The sequence below is a fragment of the Mesoplodon densirostris genome, chromosome 10 (genome assembly GCF_025265405.1).
Source record: "Mesoplodon densirostris isolate mMesDen1 chromosome 10, mMesDen1 primary haplotype, whole genome shotgun sequence".
Taxonomy (NCBI): Eukaryota; Metazoa; Chordata; class Mammalia; order Artiodactyla; family Ziphiidae; genus Mesoplodon; species Mesoplodon densirostris.
In genome coordinates, this window is record NC_082670.1 from 4,568,853 (window position 1) to 4,591,159 (window position 22,307).

Below are 22,307 nucleotides of genomic sequence, written 5' to 3' on the forward strand. Positions count from 1 at the left end.
TGTTACTTGGAGATTCATAAAGCCTCTTAGTGTTTTAAAGGTTCTGAGATGTCTTACTGTAAGAAACCTGAAACTAGCATTTCCCTAACTTATTTGACCATGGAACCCTTTTATTTTTATTTATTTTTGTTTGAGAGTTGGAGTATAGGCATCCATTTATTGTTTGAATGGGTCTTGATGGCTGTGATCCCAGTATTTTTCCTATAGAATGAATAAATTATTATTTTTCAGTTTTACTGGGATGTAATTGACATAGAGCATGGTACAAGTTTAAGGTGTACAGCGTCATGACTTGACTTACATATGTTGTGAACTGGTTGCCACGATAAGTTTAGTTAACATCCATCATATAGATACAAAAAAGAAGAAGAAAAAAATTCTTTTCCTCGTGATGAGAACTTTTAGGATCCACTCTCTTAGTAAATTACGTTGGTTTCTTATCAGATTAATTTGGAATTGTTGGTAATAAGCAAGAAGCAGTGAGACGGGTGAGGATCTACAATCAGAAGCTAGTGAGGACTTGGCCTCTGAGTTGCCCCTTCAAGCCCCAGCTGCCCACAGATATTACCTTGGAACCTTTCTCAAGAGAACATCTGTAACATCCCTGAGGTCCAGCACCCCTGCTGCTTCAAGTTCACAGCTCTGCAGGTGGGCTGCCCATGTTCAGGTCTTGGTTATTGTGACCTTGAGCCCATTACTTAACTCTTTGAGCCTCAGTATTTTCATTTTTCAAAGGGGGGCAATAATATTTATCTCATAAGGTTGTTAAGTGAGGTGATGTATGTTTTTAATATGTTCTGATAATGAGGTATGATTGTATGTGAATTATGAGATAACACATTGACAGACACGTGAAACTCTGGTTTTGGAGGTAGTGGGGGCAGAGGGCGGCCTGAAAGCACTTACTGGCCTCTTATTCCCCAATTAAGACGACAGCCATCTCTGACAGCACCCTATATTTGAAGTTGACAGAGCTACGCAAAAGCCACAGTGAAGAGGGATGCGTGTGTGGCCAGTGTCCTTTTACAGAGGGAAAAACTGTCCTCCTCCAGTGCATGAGGCTAGAGCAGTGGTTCCCGATGCTCTCTGTGCATGGCATCCCCTGGGGAGTTCTGAAAAGAGACTGATGCCCGGTGGTGCCACCAGGGATGTCGGTTCTGTTCGTGAGGGGCTCCGGTACCAGCCAGCCAGAGTGAGAACCCCTGGGCCAGAGCACGGGCTCCACAGGTAATGAGGTCACGGCCTGGGCCGTCCTCTCTGCAGGCTGTACCTGGTGTCACCCTGCACGAGGATGTGCATTGGCTGATGCAGGATAGGCTGGGCCTGCCAGCATTCACTCAGCTCCATCCCTGCCTCTGAGAACATATGCCCAGCAGATAATCTGCTGATCGGGGTTTGGGTACCAGAGGAGACTAACAGCCCCGTCACATTCCTCTTTTACCCCTAACACTAAATATGTAGTAACTGTCCCATTAGATTTTCTCTTAGTCGGTGGAAGTATAGCTTTTGAAAATGGGGGACCAAGAGCTAAAGGAACTGCCCAAGTCACCAAAACTAGTAAGTGGCAGAGCTGGGATGTCCCAGCTGAGCGATCGCCCCATAGGCTTCATCTGAAGATGCAGGAGGTCACCGTGCCTGGCACGCGGTGAACCCTAACTCAACGGTAACATTTTTAGGTTGTTCATCTGATGAATTGTTTTTAAAAAGCTCACAAAACAGGGCTTCCCTGGTGGCGCAGCGATTGAGAGTCTGCCTGCCAATGCAGGGGACATGGGTTCATGCCCCGGTCCGGGAAGATCCCACATGCCGCGGAGAGGCTGGGCCTGTGAGCCATGGCCGCTGGGCCTGCGCGTCCGGAGCCTGTGCTCCGCAATGGGAGAGGCCACAGCAGTGAGAGGCCCGCGTACCAAAAAAAAAAAAAAAAAAAGCTCACAAAACAAAAAGAAAGGGATGATTAATCATATCTTACCTTCTATGGTGTTTTGTAATTTATAAGGGCTTTTAATATATATTATCCCATTTAATCTTCATGACAGTTCGGTGATGTAAGGCTCCTGTCACACAGAGGCGTCTAGGAGCCTGGAGCACGTAGAGCCGCAGCTCACACAGGGGCAGGGGCTCCTGGGAGTCGTGGGGAAGGCGGAGCGGCCGTCGTGCGTTCTCCACATTCAGGGGGCCTCACAAGGGGCCCCGGTGGGGAGGTGTGACTTAATGGTGAATCGGAGGTTTGGGGCCACACGCACCTGTGTTCAGACCGCACCTCTGCCGCCACTCGTTACTTGTTACGTGTGCGCCCGTGAGCACAACAGCTGCTGCGCCTCTGTCTCCCCATCCGCCTCGCCTGGATGACATGGCCTGTCTGACCCTCTGTGAGGATGGTTGCGTGAACGTGAGAACCTTACGTTGTGTACAGGCAACCAGCACATGTGGTGGTTTGGGGAGAAGAGAAGGAACCCCAGAAGTTGCCTTCGTGGCTGAGCCAGTGTGTGGAAATATCCTGTTCACTGTGCGTAAGGGAAATCCATCATTAATGACCTTGGAATGGTACCTCCTGAGTGACGATTTTGCTTGCTCGTAGCCTCAGCGATCTGGCATGAAGTTTATTTGATGGAACTCTGAAAAGCTTGTTTTTCCAACTCTGAGTAGTTCAAATTTTAAACCGGCAGGAAACCCAGGGTCACTTCAAGTGAAAGGAGTTGTGATTTGAGTGGAGGTGAGACACACGGCTCGGGTAACCAGTGGGGTGGAACACTTGGGTTGCACTTGGTCCTTGTAGTTTAAATTTTGGGGAGACCCAATCTGAAGAGGAGGGGCCGGTCCCCCTGCCTCACTTGGCTAAACCCAGCACCTCTCTGGTGGAGTTGCCCCTCGTGGCGTCCCTGGGACAGTTTTGATGGGACGACAGTGTGGGGTGCTCAGTGCTTTCTTCTGCAGATGTGGAAACTTGGTCCCGGAGAGCTGGCAGTGTGTCCACCAGAGAGAAGCAGACTGGAGCTCTGTGGGCGTCCTATGGCCGCTTCTTCCCCAGAAATTACTCACTGCCCATCTCTCTCTCTCCTTGTCAGGTTTGGCCTTTGACCAGACAGATGGCCCAAAACTCCTTAGTATGCACTCCATGTTTTCTTACTTTAATGAGCTTCTCTTACTGGGACTTTTACTTACTGGATGGGAAGTGTGACTTCCTCCGGGAACGGGAGGGTAGTCTGGTGACCCCACTCAGGCTTCGAGCCATATGTACACAGAGGCTGTGTCAGCCCCTCTGTTCCAGGGCAGGGACCGCTGTTCACAGCCGCCTTCCCTCGAGCCTGTGAGCTCGTTGGTGGCAGGGACAGGGTGTGATTAGCCCGAGTGGGCGGCTGGTGAACACTGGCCGTCTTGTCCCCTGGCTCCAGTTGAGTGCACCTTCTTCTGCCAGCTGCCACCTGAGTAGGGCATGGGGGGCTTCTCCATCAGAGCCCCGTGTTCACCTTCCGTTTACCTTGAACTGAGGCATTGATCACACTTGGCCTCTGTGAACTGTGTGGTAAACTTTGTTGGACTCATGTGGATTTGGTGCAAAAGAAAATAACGCTTCACATTTCTCCCTAACGGGAGGAAGCTGAACTCACTGTTTTTGTTACTGAAATAGAATCTAATATTAACAGGTGGAATTTTATTTTAAATAGAGAAAAAACAATTTAAAAAATATGAATGCATAAGCTGTGGCCATTGTTTCCCTCTGTGGCATAATTCCTCCGTGTAAATGAGTAAATATTGATACCATTTTTTTCTTTAATTTTCTCATTATCTAAAATTTGGAAAATAATGTTTACTTAGGAAGTATAATAACACAATGGATACCCAAGAAGCTACCGCCCAGCTATGATCACCAGCGCTTTGCGTCTCAAGGGCTCCCCTCTACCCCGTCCCATCCCCCTGCTCCCACTCCTTGCCCGGGGCAGCTGCCATGTTTTGTCTTAAAAATTTAGGTGGTCGCAGTTAGCTTTCTGTTCCATATCCATTTCTACCCTATGACTGAGAGTTGATATTAGACTATTTTCTGGAAAAACCAAGTCAGTAGATGTTTTCGGAAGTCATTTGCCCAATGAACCTCCCCTGTGCCCTTCTGTCACCAGCAGGATGGAGAACAAAGCTTTAGACACAGACACAGGGTGGGGTCTGCCCCCCCACCCGCCCCCAGGGGCTAATTCTTTGGCATTACGGGGTGCCGCTGGGAATCAGCTGTCTTAAGTTCTCCAGGTTAATTTTTTTTTTGTGGTACGTGGACCTCTCACTGTTGCGGCCTCTCCCATTGCGGAGCACAGGCTCCAGACTCGCAGGCTCAGAGGCCATGGCTCACGGGCCCAGGCGCTCCGCGGCATGTGGGATCTTCCCGGACCGGGGCACGAACCCGTGTCCCCTGCATCGGCAGGCGGACTGCCAACCACTGCGCCACCAGCAAAGCCCAAGAAGCAGTTTTTATTACAAAATAAGTAGGTGGAATTAAAGTAAGGGCTGTAAGGAGAGTAACTGGTAGTGCATAGTATTTTTATAGGAAAAACTGATTTTTAAGTTCATTTAGTTAAGAACACAAGCACATAGATGGTAAACAGACTGGAAGTGCTTATGAGTCAGGATAATTAATCAAAAAGATAAATGAGTCATTTGCCAAGGAAATGTCATGGAAGGCACCAGAGGGATACATGTTAGATTTGGTCTTATTTACACAGTTTTTAATGGCGCTGGATAGACTTCTTCCGGAAACAGCACTAGAAGCTGAGCTGTTTCCCCTGAGCCCCTTGTTTTAAATGGAGGCCTCACAGCGTGGAGTTAAGAGCACAGCCTGGCCCTGCACTTGACCTTGGCTCTGCTGCTTAGGGGCTCTTTGACCTTGAGCGCTTCAGCTAAGGTCTGTAAGCCACAGTTTCCTCGTGGACACAGTGGGAACAGTAAGAGTGGCCGTGTCCCAGGAGCACGCTGTGTGTTAGTGGGACGACCTGCGGAAAGTGCCAGCGCGTCCCTGGCCCACCGCACCCACGGGTGGCAGCTGCCAGTAACATAATCACCATGAAAACCAAGGCGCAGATGTGTGGTCTCGGAGGAGACGCATAGCTTGGAGCGGCTGCAGAGTCAGCCTTTGGCCACACTTAGCTGTGGCTAAAAGCTGAGTGGAAGTCACCTTGGTGTTTCCAGAACTCTGTGGAGAACTTGACGGGGAAGCGGACCCTTCCCTGTTAGAACGACGGTTGAAATCATGTTTAAACCACCACCAAAAAAAAAAAAAAAAAAAATTCTAATAGCTTTGCGTAAAGGGAAGAAGCCAGAGACGGAATAACGGCGGATCGTCCAGAAAACCTGCCCTATTGGCGGGTAACCTGTATCCTCCGTCAGCAACGTTAGAAAAGAGACGGGCGTGTCGGTTAAGAGGGAGGCGCTGATGTAGCAACAACTTCCTCGGAGTCAAAGCTCGGGCGCACTAGGCTGCATCACCGACGGCAGTGTAAGGTTACCTTCCTTGGGAATGTCCTGAGCAGGTACAGAACTGGAGCACGTGGGCTTTATCATGGATGATAGGAAGGGCACCTGTGACGTCTGCAGCTTAGAAGGTGCATGGAGACGTTTGTATCTTACATATCGGGAGGGGTGAGCCCAGAGCAAGGGGCCAGCTAGGACGGGCACCATTAAACCCAAATCTCACTTTTTCGACTAGCTCCTTCCCCACCCTGGTCGCTTCGGTACCTGGGTCTCGGACAGCTGTCAAAATCACGCATCCGTTGAACTGTCCGAATCTGTTTCGGCTAGAAAACCATTAAGGATGTGCCTCATGAGTGTTATTTCATGGCATCTCCACTGCAGTTTGCTCAAGTAGACACCGTCTCCGTTGTATAGGCGAGGAAACCGTGAGGCAGGTTTTCCTCAGACGAGTGAACACACCTGCAAGGCCAAGACCAAGGCCTGACGCTTGGCTCAAAGCTCCAGCGAAGCCACCTTGAGATTCGACAGCTGTTCTTTCACAGACGGTGGAGGCGCCAGCTCCCCCTGGCCCTTCCCCCACGCCCAGAAGGGTACGCTGCCCCAGAGGGGTCTCAGCAGACCCATTCTCCCCTGGTCCTGGGGGCTGAGGCCCGAGGCCCAGGTGCAGCAGGGCCGGCTCCTCTGAGGGCTTGGGGGCAGGACCCGCTCCCAGCCCCCACCCCAGCTCTGGCCACGCGGGGCATCCTTGTCCTGCAGACGCGTCGCCCCTGTGTCTGGCTTCCCTGCGTGAGGCCTCCTTGCACGCACGTCTCTGTGCCCGAATTTCCCCTTTTCTAAAGATGCCACCCCAAGTGACCTCATTTTAACTTGAGTGTCTCTGTAAAGACTTTTTCTCCAAGTAAGGTTACATTCTAAGTTACTGGGGGTTCGGGCTCCAGGGTATCTTCTTGTGGGGACACAACTCAATCTGTAACAGGGTAGCTGATGACACCACCAGCTGTGGAATGCCCTGCCGTGAAGAGCCGGGTCTAGACCGTGCCTGAGAGGTTTCCCGCCCCGCAGCTTGCAGGGGAGACCAGGAGGCGAGGAGGGGGTGGTCTGTGCAGCCCCTCACGGGCCTCCCAAGTCCTCCGGGGGGGTCACAAGCGGCTGAGGGGGCTTCAGGCGAGGCTGCAGGCACCACGTCACACAGCTGGTGAGAGGGACCCCTGTGCCCATCCAGATGGGCCTCACTCTGAGCACCTGATCCTCAAGGCTTGCCGTCCCCGTGGATGCACTAAATTCTTTCGTCAACTGGTTGCTGACATTTTGCTTCTGTCTTGGAGTCACAGGTTAGGTTCCCTGGAGAGCAGACTCTCAGACAGAGGTTAGCCTTCTGGAAGCTTCTAACCAGGTGCTGTCAGGGTCCACGCCTATGGAGGGGGAAGGGAGAGGAGAGCAGGATTAGGCAGAGGGGGAGGGGAGGTTGGGCTGTGAGGCATTGACAGCAGAGGCCTTGGCCAACCCCCGGGGAGCTCTGAAGCGAGGGTGGCCCTTCAGCATTGTCCCAGGCGGTGGCAGTACGGGCTCTCTTAGTCCAGCCCATAAAAAGCCGAGGTTTAAATGTATGATACAAGTATGACTGCATCTCAAGTAGCTACCACAAGACAAACGAGGATGCCTTCATGTATGCTTTTCATTATCATAAAACATACATCCTTTATATGTATGCATATAAAGGAGACACACAGACATGTATTTATTATGTTAGTAGAGGATGATTCTGATATTTTTAGCTCCCTTAGTACCATAATCTCAATTGTCTGTATTTGAACTCATGACACAATTTTGAATATGGATCAGGGACGGGGGGCAGTCCTTATTTTGACTCCTTGAATGACTTTTACTAGGTTTGTGAATCCCAGATGTTCTATGGAAAAATCAGTGTTTGTGAAAGTATGTACTTTTCTGGAACAAGATTTGAATTTTTCCTCATATTCTCAGAGACATCTGTGTCCCTCCCCCATGAAGGTAAGAACCATTGTGTAAGGAAATTTAGAGTCAGGTCGTTGTTGCTTTGTAAACTGCTCGTTACCGTCTCCGAACACACAGCCATGATAGATAAAAAGAGGACGTGAAAAAGCCAGAACCATGCCTTCCCCTCTTCCCCCTAAAAAGATATTTATCCATGCACAAGAGACAAACACAAAGAGCAGAGAGTGAGGCCGAAGACTCTGTGGGCTGCAGGTTCCTAGGCAGGGGAAACAGTGATTGGCTCTGGTCGGGGAGGGGGCAGGATGTGCTGGTCCAGAGCATGATCTCTGCTGGAAAGTAGGAGCAGGCGGTCCCCTCCTCTAGAAGGGGGGCAGCCACCACTGCTTCAAACTGCTGCCTGCTGTGACCTCTAGCTCAAAGGAGCTTTGAGCCCAGGAAGAGAGTTGCCCTCTTCATCAGGAACTGAGATGAGTCACCGCCATGGCATCATCAGCCCTGTCACCATCGGGCAGGAACCCAGATGCCACCACTAACTAGATCTGGGCCAGGAGCACAAGGGGAGGGAGGTACCACAAAAACCTCTGACCAAGGAGGGGTGGTGAGTGATTCCCATCCCAGATGGGCCTGCAGACACTCACCCCAAACCACGTGAAGAACTCTGACCTGAGCGTATCAGCAACCAAATCCACACTCAGAATCTGAGTCACTGGAGAGTAAAGTAAAAGCAAGAGGCATTCTTTAAAAAAAGAAAAAATGCCTCATGTCCTCAAAGAGATCAATGGAAGAATAACAACCATAAAAACAAGAAGAAGAAGAACAGGAAATTCTGAATAAGAGGCAAAAACAGGCAAAAGTGAAGTGTAAGTAGATATGGAAGAAAACAATTAGAAATATCAGAAATGAGTAATAGATTCACTGAAATAGAGAAGAAGAAAAAAAAAACAGATGAGACTAGACTCAGCTGAAGGGAGAATTAGTAAATAAGAAGCTGTTACTGAAGAATTCACCCAGAATACAGCACAAATACGTAAAGATTAAAACCCGAAAATCCATCAGGTAAGAGAAGTGGAAGATAGACTGAGAAGCCCCACAACATGGAGACTTGCGGTCCTAGAAGAAGAGGACAGAGGGGTCCTGGCTGGAATTTTCCTACTTGGATGAGAACATGAAGCCTCTGAGCAAAAGCACATGCCGAGTCCCGGGCAGAATGTACCCCAAGATGAATGCAGGCCCGGCCTCATCAGAGCTGCCAGGATAAAGGTGAAGCCCTTCCACCCTGCCAGAGAGAAATGGCAGACTCCCTGCGCAGAAGCAGCTCTGACCGACAGCAGACTTGTCCTCATTGCTAACGGGTACAGAGAAGTATTTTCCAAGCGCTGAGGGGAGACAACGGTAAACCTACAATTTTGTGCTTTGCCGGATGATTCACGAGTGGGGATTTCAGCCGTGTCGGTTCCGAGAGTTTGCTTCCCACATGCTTTCACTGGGGAAAAAAAAAAAAAAAAAAAAAAAAAACGATGAAAAGATATTCACGTGCAAGAAGAGGAGAAGTGAGAGAGAGGAAGTTTCAGGAGCTGTGAAAGGCCTCCGGTTCGACCCTGCTTGCAAGTTCACAAGGAACCAGTCACCATTACTTTAAACTTGTTCCCACTTGTTAGCTTGAACTAGGTTTGCAGTACAATGGTCTGGGTTTTTCTCCTTGGTTTTTATGTATTTACCGTAACATATACCATGTATTTTTTTTTTTTTTTTTTTTTTTTTTTTTTTGCGGTATGCGGGCCTCTCACCGCTGTGGCCTCCCCCGTTGCGGAGCACAGGCTCCGGACGCGCAGGCTCAGCGGCCATGGCCCACGGGCCCAGCCGCTCCGCGGCATACGGGATCCTCCCAGACCGGGGCACGAACCCGCATCCCCTGCATCGGCAGGCGGACCCTCAACCACTTGCGCCACCAGGGAGGCCCCTATACCATGTATTTTTTAACGTCTTGGGGCCTGTACTCTGGCTGACTGCTCTATCACGTTGACCGCTGTTCTCGGGTTCCTGACACCAGTGCCCAGTCGGGTGCCTCCTCCCGTGTCTGTCATCGAAGAGGTGATTTCATGCTAATTCTTGGCAACCCCTGCCTCTTATCGAATACCCCTGAATTTCCACGTTCCTCAGGTGGAAAAGGAAAAGTGCTGTGTAACCACCCAACTGCCACCATCTCGCAATGGTACATTAACCCACGTATTATTTATCACAGCATCTTGACTCCAAGAAAATAGGGTGTTTTTCAGGAGCTGTGGTACTTTCTCAGGAGCACCTGGGTGGTAGCTTTATTATGTTCGTTTGAAATGTGTGTTCTGAACCGATGCTTTTGACAACTTTATTGATATTTCAAGTTGAATAATCATTTATGTTTGAGTACTTGGCTCTTCAGAGGTTTTGCCATTTAAAAAGTTTTATATTTTTCTAATCAGTGATTCACCAGGGGGTTTATGATGATATCAGGCTTGGTGTAAATCAATTTATAAACTTGTTCTCCTAACAAATTGGCAGATATTTCCTTAGTTGTATGGATTTCATAGTTATATAATGAAACGTTTAATGAAACATTTTTTATTGTGGTGGTAACTTACAGACTTACATAACATCACAGCTATCTATATATATGTGTGTGTATGTAATATATAAATATGTATTTGTGACGTACATGTTTAAGCCATGTAAACAAATGTGGTAACTTCTAAAAATATCTATATGTATCTAATATAATGAACTAGTTAGTGAGCCCTAATAAACTGGAAAAAATGGGATAAAATGGGGGAATGGCTACCTTTGTGTCTTTCACATCCTTAGAAGCATAATTTGAAAAATAACCCCCTATATAATTAATAATTAGAAGTACTCCCTTAATAATTAGAAATACTAACAAATAATGACATTACTAATTGAAATATCAATTTTGACAAGCCCTTACTTATTTCTCTATTAAAACGGCTTCCTGAAAGTATCACAGAAGTTAATGAATTGCTTGTTCATTAAATGTGGACTTTTCTCCTCTAGTATTCAAATGGAAAAAAACTGAAATATGATATATTCAAATTGCTTTATACTAAATTGAACATTAATGGCAATGTGAGTATAATATATGGTAATGTTACACATGAGAGTGATAAGAATCTATAATATTCATAATGGAATTTGCTAATTTTGAATATTGACTTATCTTTTAAGTTCATTTTGTTCCTGAAAATTCAAGTGCTGAAATAATGTCTTGCCAGCATTTTCTAACTAGCCCACGTGAAACTTGCCATGAAAAACTTCAACGTTGTCATCCAACTAACAAATCAATCTCTTTTTTCTTCTCTCATTTTGTTAGCCTCTCAGCAAATACCCTGCTGTGATCAATGACATCTCATTCTGGTTACCTCGCGAGAATTACACAGAGAACGATTTCTATGACTTAGTCCGAACAATTGGAGGAGACCTGGTGGAAAAAGTTGATCTTATAGACAAGTTTGAACATCCAAAGTAAGTAAGAAACTTTCTGAGTTTATCCTTTTTTATTTACATGTGGCAAATGGCATGTGGAAGTATGTAATAAAATGTTGCTGCAGCCTAGTGCATAAGATACAAATGTATTCGGAATTTACAGTGAACATTCAGCATATCAGTACTTTCTGAAAATCTTTCTAAAATACATTTTTAATCTTTCCTGCCTTAGTAGACAAAGGATATGAAACAGAAGGTTTTAAATATCTTGGAGCTTTTTGGTATTGTTTTGGGAAGTGATCTCTTACCATATCACATTCCAAGTACCAAGGAAATGAGGCAGAGAGAGAAGTTTGTGGAGAAAAAGCTGTTTTGTTAGAGTCTCTCACTGAATATTTATTAAGCACTTAGCACACGCCGAGACCTGTATTACGTCCTAGGAGTTAAATGTGGATCTAGAAGTGTGCTCAAGGACTCGGGGAAGCGATATCCCATGAGCTCTTGCGTGTTTCTCTGTTTATACTTAGATGACAGCTTGACTGGGTATAAAATCCTTGGCTCACCCATTTTTTGGTGAGGGTCTTGTAAGTGTTGCTCAGTTGTCTTCTCCAGTTTAACTTGATTTAAAGAAATCTGAGGCCGGGCTTGATTGTTTTCCTCTTCTTCCTAAAAGATTCTTTACCTTTAAAGTTTAATAACTGTAGCAGGATCCCTCTCAGTGTTGACCTGCTCTCCCTGGGGTGTAAATTCTTGTCTCTCTCTAATCAGATTTGGCTCCACCTGGGTCTTAGGGAATTCTTCTTGAATCATATCTGTGAGGATCTCTTCTGACCCCTCCCTTGGGGATCCAGACATGGGTGCCCCGCCCCTCTTTATCTGACTCCTCTGCCTGCTGCTGTTTTCTCTCTAATGTTTTAAAACTCTCTGTCCCGCCACTTCCTTTCGGGTGCTTCCCCATCGTTACCCTCTCTGCCCACCTCCCCACCCTGGGTCTTCTGTGGTCTCTTCTTGCCCACACTCCATTTCCATCTTCAGTTACTTTGTTTCCCCTCCTTTTCTGAGGTCTTCAAGCTCACATTTCAATTCTCCCTGTTTTCTTCCTGTCTCTTCCCAGAGTCGTTTCTGCTTTGTGATTTTTCCTTCTTAAACAAATTGCTTCGTTTGGTTTTTAAAATTCACTGCAAAATATTTGGCTAGAAGTTTCATGTACTCCAAAGGCAACATCTTTCTGTGACTTCCCCGTCAGTAAGTTTTTCTGCCATTTTTCCTATCTTTTTTTCTTTATTTTGGTTGATGCATCAGTGGTGTGCATGTGATTGCCTTTTTGTCACTCATATTTGAATGCATTGGATTTTCGGAACCAGCTCTTCGCACAAGGTTGAGGGCTGAGGTGGGGCTGGCATGGTGGGAGGGGCTAAGGCCGTCATTCAGGACTGCTGTTTTCACAGCTGTAAGGCGTTTTTTTCCCTCCACTGCCAAAAACCAACCTCTCTTTAAATATGGCTCATTCATCTCTTAGGTTCTTTGTGTAGTTCTGCCTCCTGCCCCAAATCTGCACTTGTTACACACAGATTTACCTTTGTTTACCCCAGTTTTGACGCTTGTTGGTCATGTAGACTTTGCACTTTAAACTGGAACCCTTGGCTCTGAAGAAGTATTTATGCTGGTGTTTTCTGAGATCTGCCTATCTGTTCCTTCTCTTCACTTCCTCCCATTTGGCTTCTACTTGGTTTCAGCTGCTTTGGCAGATTTTAAATATATTTTGGAGCTTGCAGATGATATCTGTCTGCTAACTTTACAGAAAATAGACTCTATGGGGTAGCCCGGGGCCCTGGCACAGTGGAGAACCTGCCCAGCGCCTGTACTGTCTTACTAAGGGGCTAGGATGGCAGTAAGGTTCCTGTGGCAGAGATTCCTAGTTATCTCTCAACATCCCAACCCCTGTTATAAAAATATATAACTTTGATTTTTATCTAACCAACCTAGCCAACTAAAAGTCTACACTTCTGAGATTCCTCTACAGCAAAGTGTATCTATGTAGCTGAGTTTAGCCAGTGATTTATAAGTAGAAGTTTTTAGTGGCATTTCCAGAAGTTTCCTTAAAAACTGGGTTGAGGCTGTCCTTTACCTTTCTTCTACCTGGATGTGGATGTAACGGCTGGTACCTTGGCAGCCATTCTGGACCATGGTGTGACCTTGGCAGTGGAAGCTGTGTGTGGGGAACAATAGCACAGAAGTTGCCTGGGTCTCTGACACTGGGGAGTCGATTCAGTTGTAGACTTTCACAAGAGAGAGAAGTATCTTGTTTAAGCCACTATTTTTCAGATCTTTGTTATGGACAACCAAAGCAAGGTAAACCTTGCTGTTACAGCCCTGAGGAAAAGGACATACTTGAGGAAAATAATACATTATTTAGTAATGGTGGCCCACTGCGTACAGACTCTCAGGAAATATCTAGGGCAGGGGGTGGCAGACTTTTTCTGCTGAAGAACAGATGATAAATACAAGGGGCAGGCCATAAACAAATTTACCCACTGATTCTTGAGTGCCTGTGTTATAGGAAACGTTGGCTTCACTGGGGGCACAAGGCAAGATCCCAGTTCTTATGGAGCCAAATAACATAGGAGAAATGAACTTAGCAATAAAAGGCATGACGTACAATAAGCTTGGTTAACCTAATCAAGACCTGCCTGCTCTCTTGCACATAATTGACGCTCAGTAACGTTCATCGACTTGAAGTGAGAGGCCCGTGTCTAGGGCTGTAGATTCAGCGGGAAGAGGCCATCGGTCTGGGGAGAGTTACGCAGGAGCCAGGATAGCGGGCCCTGTGTGTCTGTCTCCTCTCTGACACCTTGTGAATGACCCGTCCTCAGTCCTGATTGTGATTGTGAGTCAGCGCTCTTTACTGGAAACGTTCAGTTTCTGTAAAAACAGCTCTGGGTTGTTAGGCTGTTTTGTTGCCAGGACAGAGTCCCTCACGGTGGCCTCTTCAGGACAGAGGGGATTTATTCAGGATACACCTGAGTCAGGGCTGGAAAGCTACTCAGAACCGAGGCAGGTCTGAGACCAGAGACCTTCTGCATCTGGGACCCTGGCTCTGTCCCTGTCCTTGCCCCTCCTGGCCAGTGTCTGCGTCCTCCGTCCCCTCCGCCACCCCCCAGCCCATTTACACACACATTCACGTCTCCGCCCCTTGCTGCCTTGGCCAAAGTCTTTTCTGGCCCATCCCCTCCATTGTCCCAGTACTAATTCTGGGAGGAAGCAGCCTAATTAACTGAGCAAACCGTCATCCCACTTGTTGGGCAGAGCGCTTTGCACCAGGCTGCTTCCTGAGGTCTGAGCAGGCTGTGGAGAAGCCACTGTTGGTTCAAGAGCCTGTTGTTGGTCTAGTCAGGGGCCACCCTAAACCGCCCGGCCCCGCTTTCTGGACACGAAGCCAGAGGCTGAGCACCTTCAGCCAGAAGGGTTCACTGGACAGTTTTCAGAGCAAACACGGGAGCACTGCCTTCCTTCTCCCCGTGTGGGACTCGGTACCGGCTCCTGCCTGCCGGCTCAGTCGTGTCTTTTACTCTTCATTTGCTCTTAAACTTCTCCAGGCTGTTCCACTTGAGGGACACACCTTGGGGGCTGAGGGCACGGTCACTCCCTCCACCCTCCCTCAGGGTTTATATTAGTGGAAGGAGGCTCTCACCACCTGATGCTTGGTGGATACTTAATAATCCTCCTTCATGCCTTGGAGGAGCTTTTATTAGATGACTAGGAATGGCTTATGGCATTGGAAGGGGAGGCAGTGTAGTCTGATGCAAAGAGCTCAGGGTTCAGAGTCGGAAGCCTTGATTCCTGACCCTTCACATCCTAGATGTCTAGCACTGGGACTCCCTGAGCCTCAGTGTCCCCACCTACCAACTTGGGATGAGCACAAATACCGTCTTTAAGTGGTAGCCGCAAACATAAGATGAGCCTATCTATGTGAATGCTTTGAAAAGTGCACAAAGTTCTAAAAAAATTGCTAGGTGTTAGAGTATAAATCAGTAACTTTCATGGTCAACCTGTGTTGTTTTTTTTAAAATAAAGAATGACCTCAGTAGAGCGAGTCAGCTGGGGTTTGGCAGTCAATACAGATGATGGGGAAGCTCTGATACTAGAGGGAAGGGAATGAGACTTCACATAACGCTGTCATCTGAAACGGTGCCTGGTCTTCCTGCAACTTGAGGAGTAAATGTTTAAGCAGAACAAAATAAAAATACTTTGTGCAGTGGCATAGACGCCAGCCAGCAGGGCTCTATAATCCACAGGACCATTCTCTGGATTGTACGTTGGGAAAATGCTATGGGCAGTGGCAGGTGGACTGACGTCTCTGGTCTGCATCTCTGGTCGTGTTTCTTTAGACAGAGCCGAGTAAGTGCACTTATTGGAACTAAAAGATTGGCCAGCAATGAGAAGCCAACTCCAGTGAATCTTGGGAGAGCTCGTCAGAAATTGCGCCGCCTTGAAATTGACAGCGTGCGGTACCGAGGAGACGGCATTAGAACTCTCCTGTCTCCTTGCTCTTCCTTCATTTTTATTGCAAGGCTGGTGGCATGAGTATCAGAACTTCTATTGTTGTGGTTCAGACGGCCGGAAGGCAGTTCTAAGAAGACTATTTTGGGCCTGATATTTCTTTTTCCCGATCCCGTCCCTACCCTCCTTCCCCGAGCCTTCTTTTTAAAGCAGCCCACGAGGTGTGAGCTTTATTGTGATCACAGGGCAGCCGTGCTGGCCACCAGCATGAGACGCACTAAGACACAATTAGTTCAGTCCCCAAACTCCCTGTTCTGCCTTGTCCCCCAGGACCTCGCCATTTGCGGAAGGATCCTTCCGGATTACCCGCAGGCTGCCCAGGTCCCACAGGAGCAGGTCTGCACGGAGGAGGTGGGGAGGGAGATGAGCACCTGCTTGATGCCGGTGAGGCTGGGCCAGAGGCCAGGCGCCCGGTGGACTGCATCCTCAGTGGCCTGCTGTGTCACTGCACACCTCTGTGGAAACGAGCAGTGTTCAGGGGGTCCTCTGGCTGTGCCTCCGCTTGGCATCCTGTGTACCTTTTTGTAGTGTGGAGACTGCACACCCTCTTTCCAAGATGCCAGGTGAGTGTACCTCACGCCCCTTGATGGTGGCCTGTCCGCCCTCACGGTGCTGATCAGAGTGAAGCAAGTGAGAACCGAGGGCAGTGTGCGCGGGGACGGGAAGTCTCCAATCTGCTGGCAGAAATGGGATAGGCAGCCCACCATTTGGGGCAACTATGAGAAAGGCTTTCGATCATTTTGGGTCTTCAGCGTTTTTAACCAAGTCCGCAGGGTCACTTCTTTCCACGGGCTGCCACCCAAATGTAGGCCCAGAGACAGCCATGGGAGCCAGCCCTCCCCCGCCCTCCCTCGCCATCTGTCCCCGTGTCTGTCACCTCATTCTTCACAGCCCGCGGAGGCTTGGCCCCTCAGAGTTAGTCGTGTCGTCCTAGCGACCGAGAGACGCATGAACCCAGATACAGCCTGACGCTGTGTGAGCTCAGAATTGTACCTAGCGCCACCACAGTTATCCTCATTAGAGATTTGGGGGCCGAGTCTCTACAGGTGGGCCTGCATTTGTAAGGCTGTCTCAGGGGCATACAGGGGAGGCCTGTTTGGGAGAGTCTTCAAAACTTCAGATCTCTGAGCAGCAGAGGTGCCTTGGTGGACCTGGGCCTCACCTGGCTGGTGTCCTGAGCGAGAATCAAGCCTTTTCTGCCACCAGCGCCTCTGGGCGGGGGAAGCACACAGTCCGGGGCCGCGACTCCCACCGCGAGCGGGCGGGCACAGCACCGTGCAGCCGCCCCAGTGTCTCCTGGGCGACTTATTTTCCTTAACTTGGTCCAGCTGAGGCTCAAGCAGCAGCCAGGAGGTGTACCAAAGAAGGCAGGGGGCGGCCACGTGTGGGATGAGGGGTCCCTCCAGGGGGAAGGACCAGCGGTGTGCACAGGTGAGCCCGCTGGTACCCCCCGTCTAGGGTGTCTGTCTTAGGGACTCGGTAGAGGGCCGAGCGCTCAGTACCACGGGGAGGTGTGAGGCGGGGCCGACAGGCCGTCCCAGAGGAGCCAGGCTTCGGGGCAGCCATCCAGCCGCGACTGGGGTGGAGCCCGGCTCAGGCTGTCTCGGAGGGCCGTGGGGGCCACTTCCTGGGGTGCGAGCCCCAGGCGTTGCGGCACGGCCACCGGCAGGGCCGCCTGGATGGTCTGCTGGGAGCTGCTGGCCCAGGGCTCCAGCTGGTCTCCCCCTCAGAGTCGGGATCGGGGTCCGAGTCAGAACGAGGCAGAATCTGAGACCCGGTGCTGGGGGGACACGGGAAGCGGTGCAGTTAGAAAACCCAGGAGAGCAGCAGGTCCTTACCGGAGCGTCCTGCTGTGCTTGTTTTGTTTCGTTTTAATAGTCCATAGCTTCACTGTGGCCTCTTTCTTCAAGTGTAGTTAGGGGCCAGGGAGGGTGTTATCATCGTGGGAATTTGATCGGGGTCTAGTGAGGAAGGAGAAGGTAGAAGGTTCCGTGAGATTTACACGAGGAGAGGAGGGCGCCTCGAGGCAGCGTGGTACAGGGATGGGGCCGCTCGTGACGGCGAGAGGACGAGTCCGACGCCGAGGACGCGAACGAAGGAACCTCTGTTCCGGTGTCACGGTGGCCACCACCCACCTGCTCACACGGGTCTCCGTCTCCGGCAGAGCCGCCTCAGGGTCTTCTGGAAGCCCCAGAGGGCGCGTCGTGTGTGCTCGCCCACAGCCCTCCTCCACTGAGCGCGGCGAGGACTCTCATCAGGTCCCCGGGGTTTCCGGCCGGGCCTCGCCGGTCCCGCCGCCTCCCCAGCAGGCGCGCTGCCGAGCTTCGGAGCCCCCGTGGCGTCCCGTGTGTTCCAGGCTTGTGCACCGCTGAGTCCGGCCCCGCTTGTCACCTCCGCCTGAGCCCCATCTTCCCACCTGCCTCGTAGGGCCCCTCCCGCACGTCCTCCCCTCGGCTTTTCCCTTCAGGTAACACATCAAACAAAGGCTGGGGATTCCAGGTCGGACCTGGCGAAGTCTCGTTTGCACTAACATCTTTTCCATGTGAGCGCTGTTCAGCAACAAGGACAAGATCAGCAAAATGCCAGTTGCCTTAATAACTATTTCGTAAGACGTCTCACGCGTGTACTGTTTCTCAGAGAAAGAACACCTCACAGAAGTGTTTGGGGTCTGTGTTCGGCAGGTGTGGCTACTTAGCCTTCACTTGCTCCTCAAAGAGACCGTAGTAAGATGAGGAGAGAGGAAACTAGTGATGAAAAGTAAGCAGGTGAAATATGTGTACGAGAGATGGCAGCCGTGGTCTAGACATTTACACAAAATTTTACTGGAATAAATAATCACTTTCCCCAGCGTTCATTAACTGTGGTAATTTCCCCTAGATCATCTGTCCAGTCATGCACCCAGTATGCAGTGTTTGAAATTCTGTGGTGATGGTAGAGTGAGTATTTCTCACACATTCTTCTGTTTTAGCAATTGCCATATTGCATTGCATTTATTCATTTTTCCACCCTTGCACCGTGAGTTAGTGTCAAGCACTGGGTCTTGAACTTTCTACTATCCTTGGGTTTTAGAGCATAGTAACCACACTCACTTAAAAGATCTTAATGAATGAATGATGAAGGAAAAGAAAGAAAATTCATACGTTAGGTCATGTTTTCTCAGGATATAACAGACATCCCTTTCCATGTAGACCAAAAAGACACCCCAGGTGGTAACATTTTCTGGTCGAGTGACCGGAATTCTTTCCTATCAGTTATGATAGTTTCTTACAGGAGAGAAAAGTGGGCTGAGGACTGATACGTAGGAACAGGAATTAGGCTTCAATAAGTTGGGTTCTGAGTAAACGGCTGGTTTAAAAATAGTGCAGTTTGGACCAAATGTTCAGATAGAGAAAAGGAAGGAAAGAAAAGGGGGAAAGGTGTTTTTAAGAAGGTTGGTCATATCCTATATAAAATATATTTTAAAGCTCTGAGCTCTCAGGATCAGGAAACTGGGGGTGTTGGAAGTATGCAAATTATCCATGGTTACCTAGAAAACCCTTTTCTGATTGGAAGAGGGGAGATCACAAGGCAGTATAGAAATTCAAGGAATCAGATTGTAATGTGTTTATATGTATGTTTGTTTGCCACAAGTTGAGGAGCGAGGAAAATTTCTGAAGGAAGGTGACATGAAAGGAAGAAAAAAGCTGTCTGCACAGGGAAGGCAGAGAAGCTTTCGATCTCCTGAAAGTGGAGTTTCCAAACCAACATGCACCGAAGCTGTCCTGTCCAGAGTCAGAGGAGTAGCGGACCCTGGCATCCTTTTCTGGAAGCAGCTTCCTCCCCCCCGCGTATGCAGCGTTGATAGGGCAGCTTCCGCACTGCTCCGGTAGGTCTCTGCCCCTTGGCCCAGTTTACTGGTCCAGGGGTGAGCACCTAACAAAGCTGGGCAAATGGGCCTCTTTTCGGTCTTGTTTGGGTGGAAAACCAAAGAGAGCTTTTAAGCTGTAAGTGATCTTCCTGGGAGCCATCTCTGGCCATGTTTCCAAAGGTGCGCAGAGAGAGAGGGAAGGAAGTGGCAGAGTAGAGATGGGAGGTGGAGGGAAGATGCTGGCGAGGTGGAGTCCCTCGTCCCACCGTGTGCTGGGGCCCAGCTGCACCAGCCCTTCCCACAGCCCTTCCTCAGACTCCATGAGTCAGTGCAACTCCCCTGTCCCTTAAGCTCTTGGGACGTGGGCTTCCATTCCTGGAGACCAAATGAGTTCCAGTCGCTTTGGGCCCTGGAAGAGGGCAAGAAGGCAGAGGAAGCAGGCTGAAGCCATCAGCTTCCTTGTCAGAGAACTTGGAGCAGCATGGAGATAAGCTGCAGCTGGCCTTGGTCTCCAGATGTCTCTATTCAGTATGAGTTTTAAAAAGGTTCTTCTCCTCTGAGCTGGAGTGGCTAAAAATTAATGTTCTCTTGGTGTGACGCACTCATTCCAGGGAACATGCATTGCACACTTACCCTGGGGGAGGCACCGTGCTATCTGTGATACTCATCACCCGGAAATACCAAAACGATTTTTAGAAATGAGCTCCTGTCCTCAAGGCGCTCACGGTCTGAAGGGAGGTCAGTGCAGATAGATATTTGCAGTCAGTATGCAGTCAGAGGCCTCGGATGAGCGATGCACCACTGTGATTTCAAAGAAGGGCAATGCCTTACTTTGCCTTAAATGCTCAAGAAGCTTTCACAGGTCATGGTTCAGCTGAATCTTGAAGGCAAACAGGACTTAGATATGGAAGGGGCCAAGGCCAAGCGGGCAGCTTGTGCAAAGACAGGAAGACCGAGATGGGAGAGGAGGTCAGAGGGGCTGGCGTGCAGGCACATGGGGGTGAGGATGAACCGAGAGTTTGCAGGGGGTCAGATCGTGAAGGCCTTGAATTCCCTTATAAACAGTGGACTTACCTGGTCGAGCTCGTGGGGAGTCACTGAGCTGGTCCAGCTACTTGTAGTTCACAAAGGATTATCTGTCTTGCCTGTGGCCACCGTGTTGGCCAGGGGTGAGGTGGGTCGTAGGAAAAGATGTAGAAGCACACGTGTGCAGTCTGAGTGAGAGAAGATGCGTTCTCGCCGAGACGGTGGCAGGAGCCTTGTGGGAAGAAGCTGGCTGGTGGGGGAGATATTTAGGAGTTAGGATCCCCGGGAGAGGTGGGCTGTTGCAGGAAATACAGCTCCCAGGACCTGGACCCGTGTGACTACGAGGATGGAGGTTGATCATGCCATAGGGAGCAGGTGGGGAGAGCAGTCTTTGGGGGAGATTATTTGGTGCCTTTGAGCTTCTTGGCTTGAGGTGGGGCACACAGGAAAGTGGACCTAAGAGCCTCCGAGGCGGGGGCCAGGATTAGAATACATACTCGGGAGTTGGAGCACTGGGCGTGACTGGGACCCCAGAAGGTTCTAGAACAGGAGAAGAGGTGGATGAGAAGAGAGCCCCAGGGAAGGCTTAGGGGATGGGAGAGAGGGAGAGAGCGCGAGGGAGGGGCTCAGCAGGGTGACCCAGGACCTCCAGGTGGAGAAGCAGCGGCTGGGGACGGAGCGCGGTGATGGGGTCCAGCCAGCGGGCACCAAGGCCACACAGATCGGCCTTGAGAAAGTTCAGTTCTAGAAAATGCTTCGGATAATCCCCTTTCCTCCCGTCGTGGCTTCACTTAGATTTATTCCACAAATGTTAGTAATTAGGGAATGTTTGATTTCATGGATCTACACCGAGGGTTGGTGTATTACAGAGCAAACAAGATGTCCCAGCTCTGCCGCCTAGCGCCGCCTCTTCAGAGCTGTGTGTCCGGCCGTTTTCACTTGGAGGGATGCTGTAGGGGAGGTTCACTTTTCTGTCCTTTCCCTGTTTCTGTTTTCCCTCCCTGTGCGGTTCATTTAAAGGATGGACTAAGACAGCTGGAGGACCGCGTCCGGGCCCTCTGAAAAGCAGGAGGCGCACAGATGCGGTGATTACAGACCAGCTCCGCACGCAGGGGTGGCCCACTTAATACAAGCCTCATTAGATTCATTCATGGGGTGTAGCCGATGTATCAACTCAGGAAAGGATGTGGCCTGAAAATTAGGACCTAAACATATGAATAGGATTTAGGATTTACACGATACTTTGATCCGCATTTCTTAAAACGGCACATGGAGGAAACACTCCTTAATATCACGTATACTTCCCATTGGTTTTGTGTGGCAGGGGTCTGTTCACCCGATGGCGGGGGGGTTGCAGTCCACCTGGGGGACGGAAGTGCAGTCCAGTCCAACGCAGGCGCAGTCCTAGAGGTCAGATCTGACCTCCACTCACCTCTCAGCCCAAAAACAGCCTTCCCAAAAGGAGAGGAAGCAAGGAGGGAAAGCAGCGTGTGGAGCATATTGCAAGGGAAACAGAGAAGACTTGATTATATTTAGAACGTTATTTTTCTGACCTAGATTGAATCAATGGATACCTATACACTGCACTCCTCCGTTTCAGGGTTCCTCCTGCAAGAGCCCGATTTAAACACGAATCTCAAATAATGTTATGTCATGTCTGAGGCAGGAATATGTCTGGCAATATTAAGCAGATCAAACTCCTGAGAAGCCTGGTCTGAATAGAAGCTATTCTTGGCATTGTTTAAGTAAAGGAGATCAATAGAGATATTCAAGATGGAAAAGTCCTAATAGTTAGTAGGAAACCAAAATTCAAGGTCTCTCCAACCTTCAAAGCAGAGCAAGTGTTCCTCAGGAAACGAACGTGTCTTAGAGATTTCAGCGGGGCCCCCGGACAGTGGTGCCCCCTCCTTCACGCTCCACACCTGGTGTGGACCGCCCCCCCTGCCTGGACATCACTCTGCAGGCAGCTTTG

At 49.4% G+C, this 22,307-nt stretch overlaps 1 protein-coding gene across 7 annotated transcripts in view; it reads left to right on the plus strand.

Moving 5' to 3' along the window:
• Positions 1-22,307, plus strand: part of FARS2 (phenylalanyl-tRNA synthetase 2, mitochondrial) — a 375,868-nt gene that overhangs the window by 219,910 nt on the left and 133,651 nt on the right. For all 7 annotated transcript variants that reach the window (XM_060109822.1, XM_060109828.1, XM_060109826.1 and 4 more), the window contains one exon: positions 10,790-10,941. In XM_060109822.1, the coding sequence (XP_059965805.1) occupies positions 10,790-10,941 (152 nt within the window). The remainder of the gene's footprint in view (positions 1-10,789; positions 10,942-22,307) is intronic.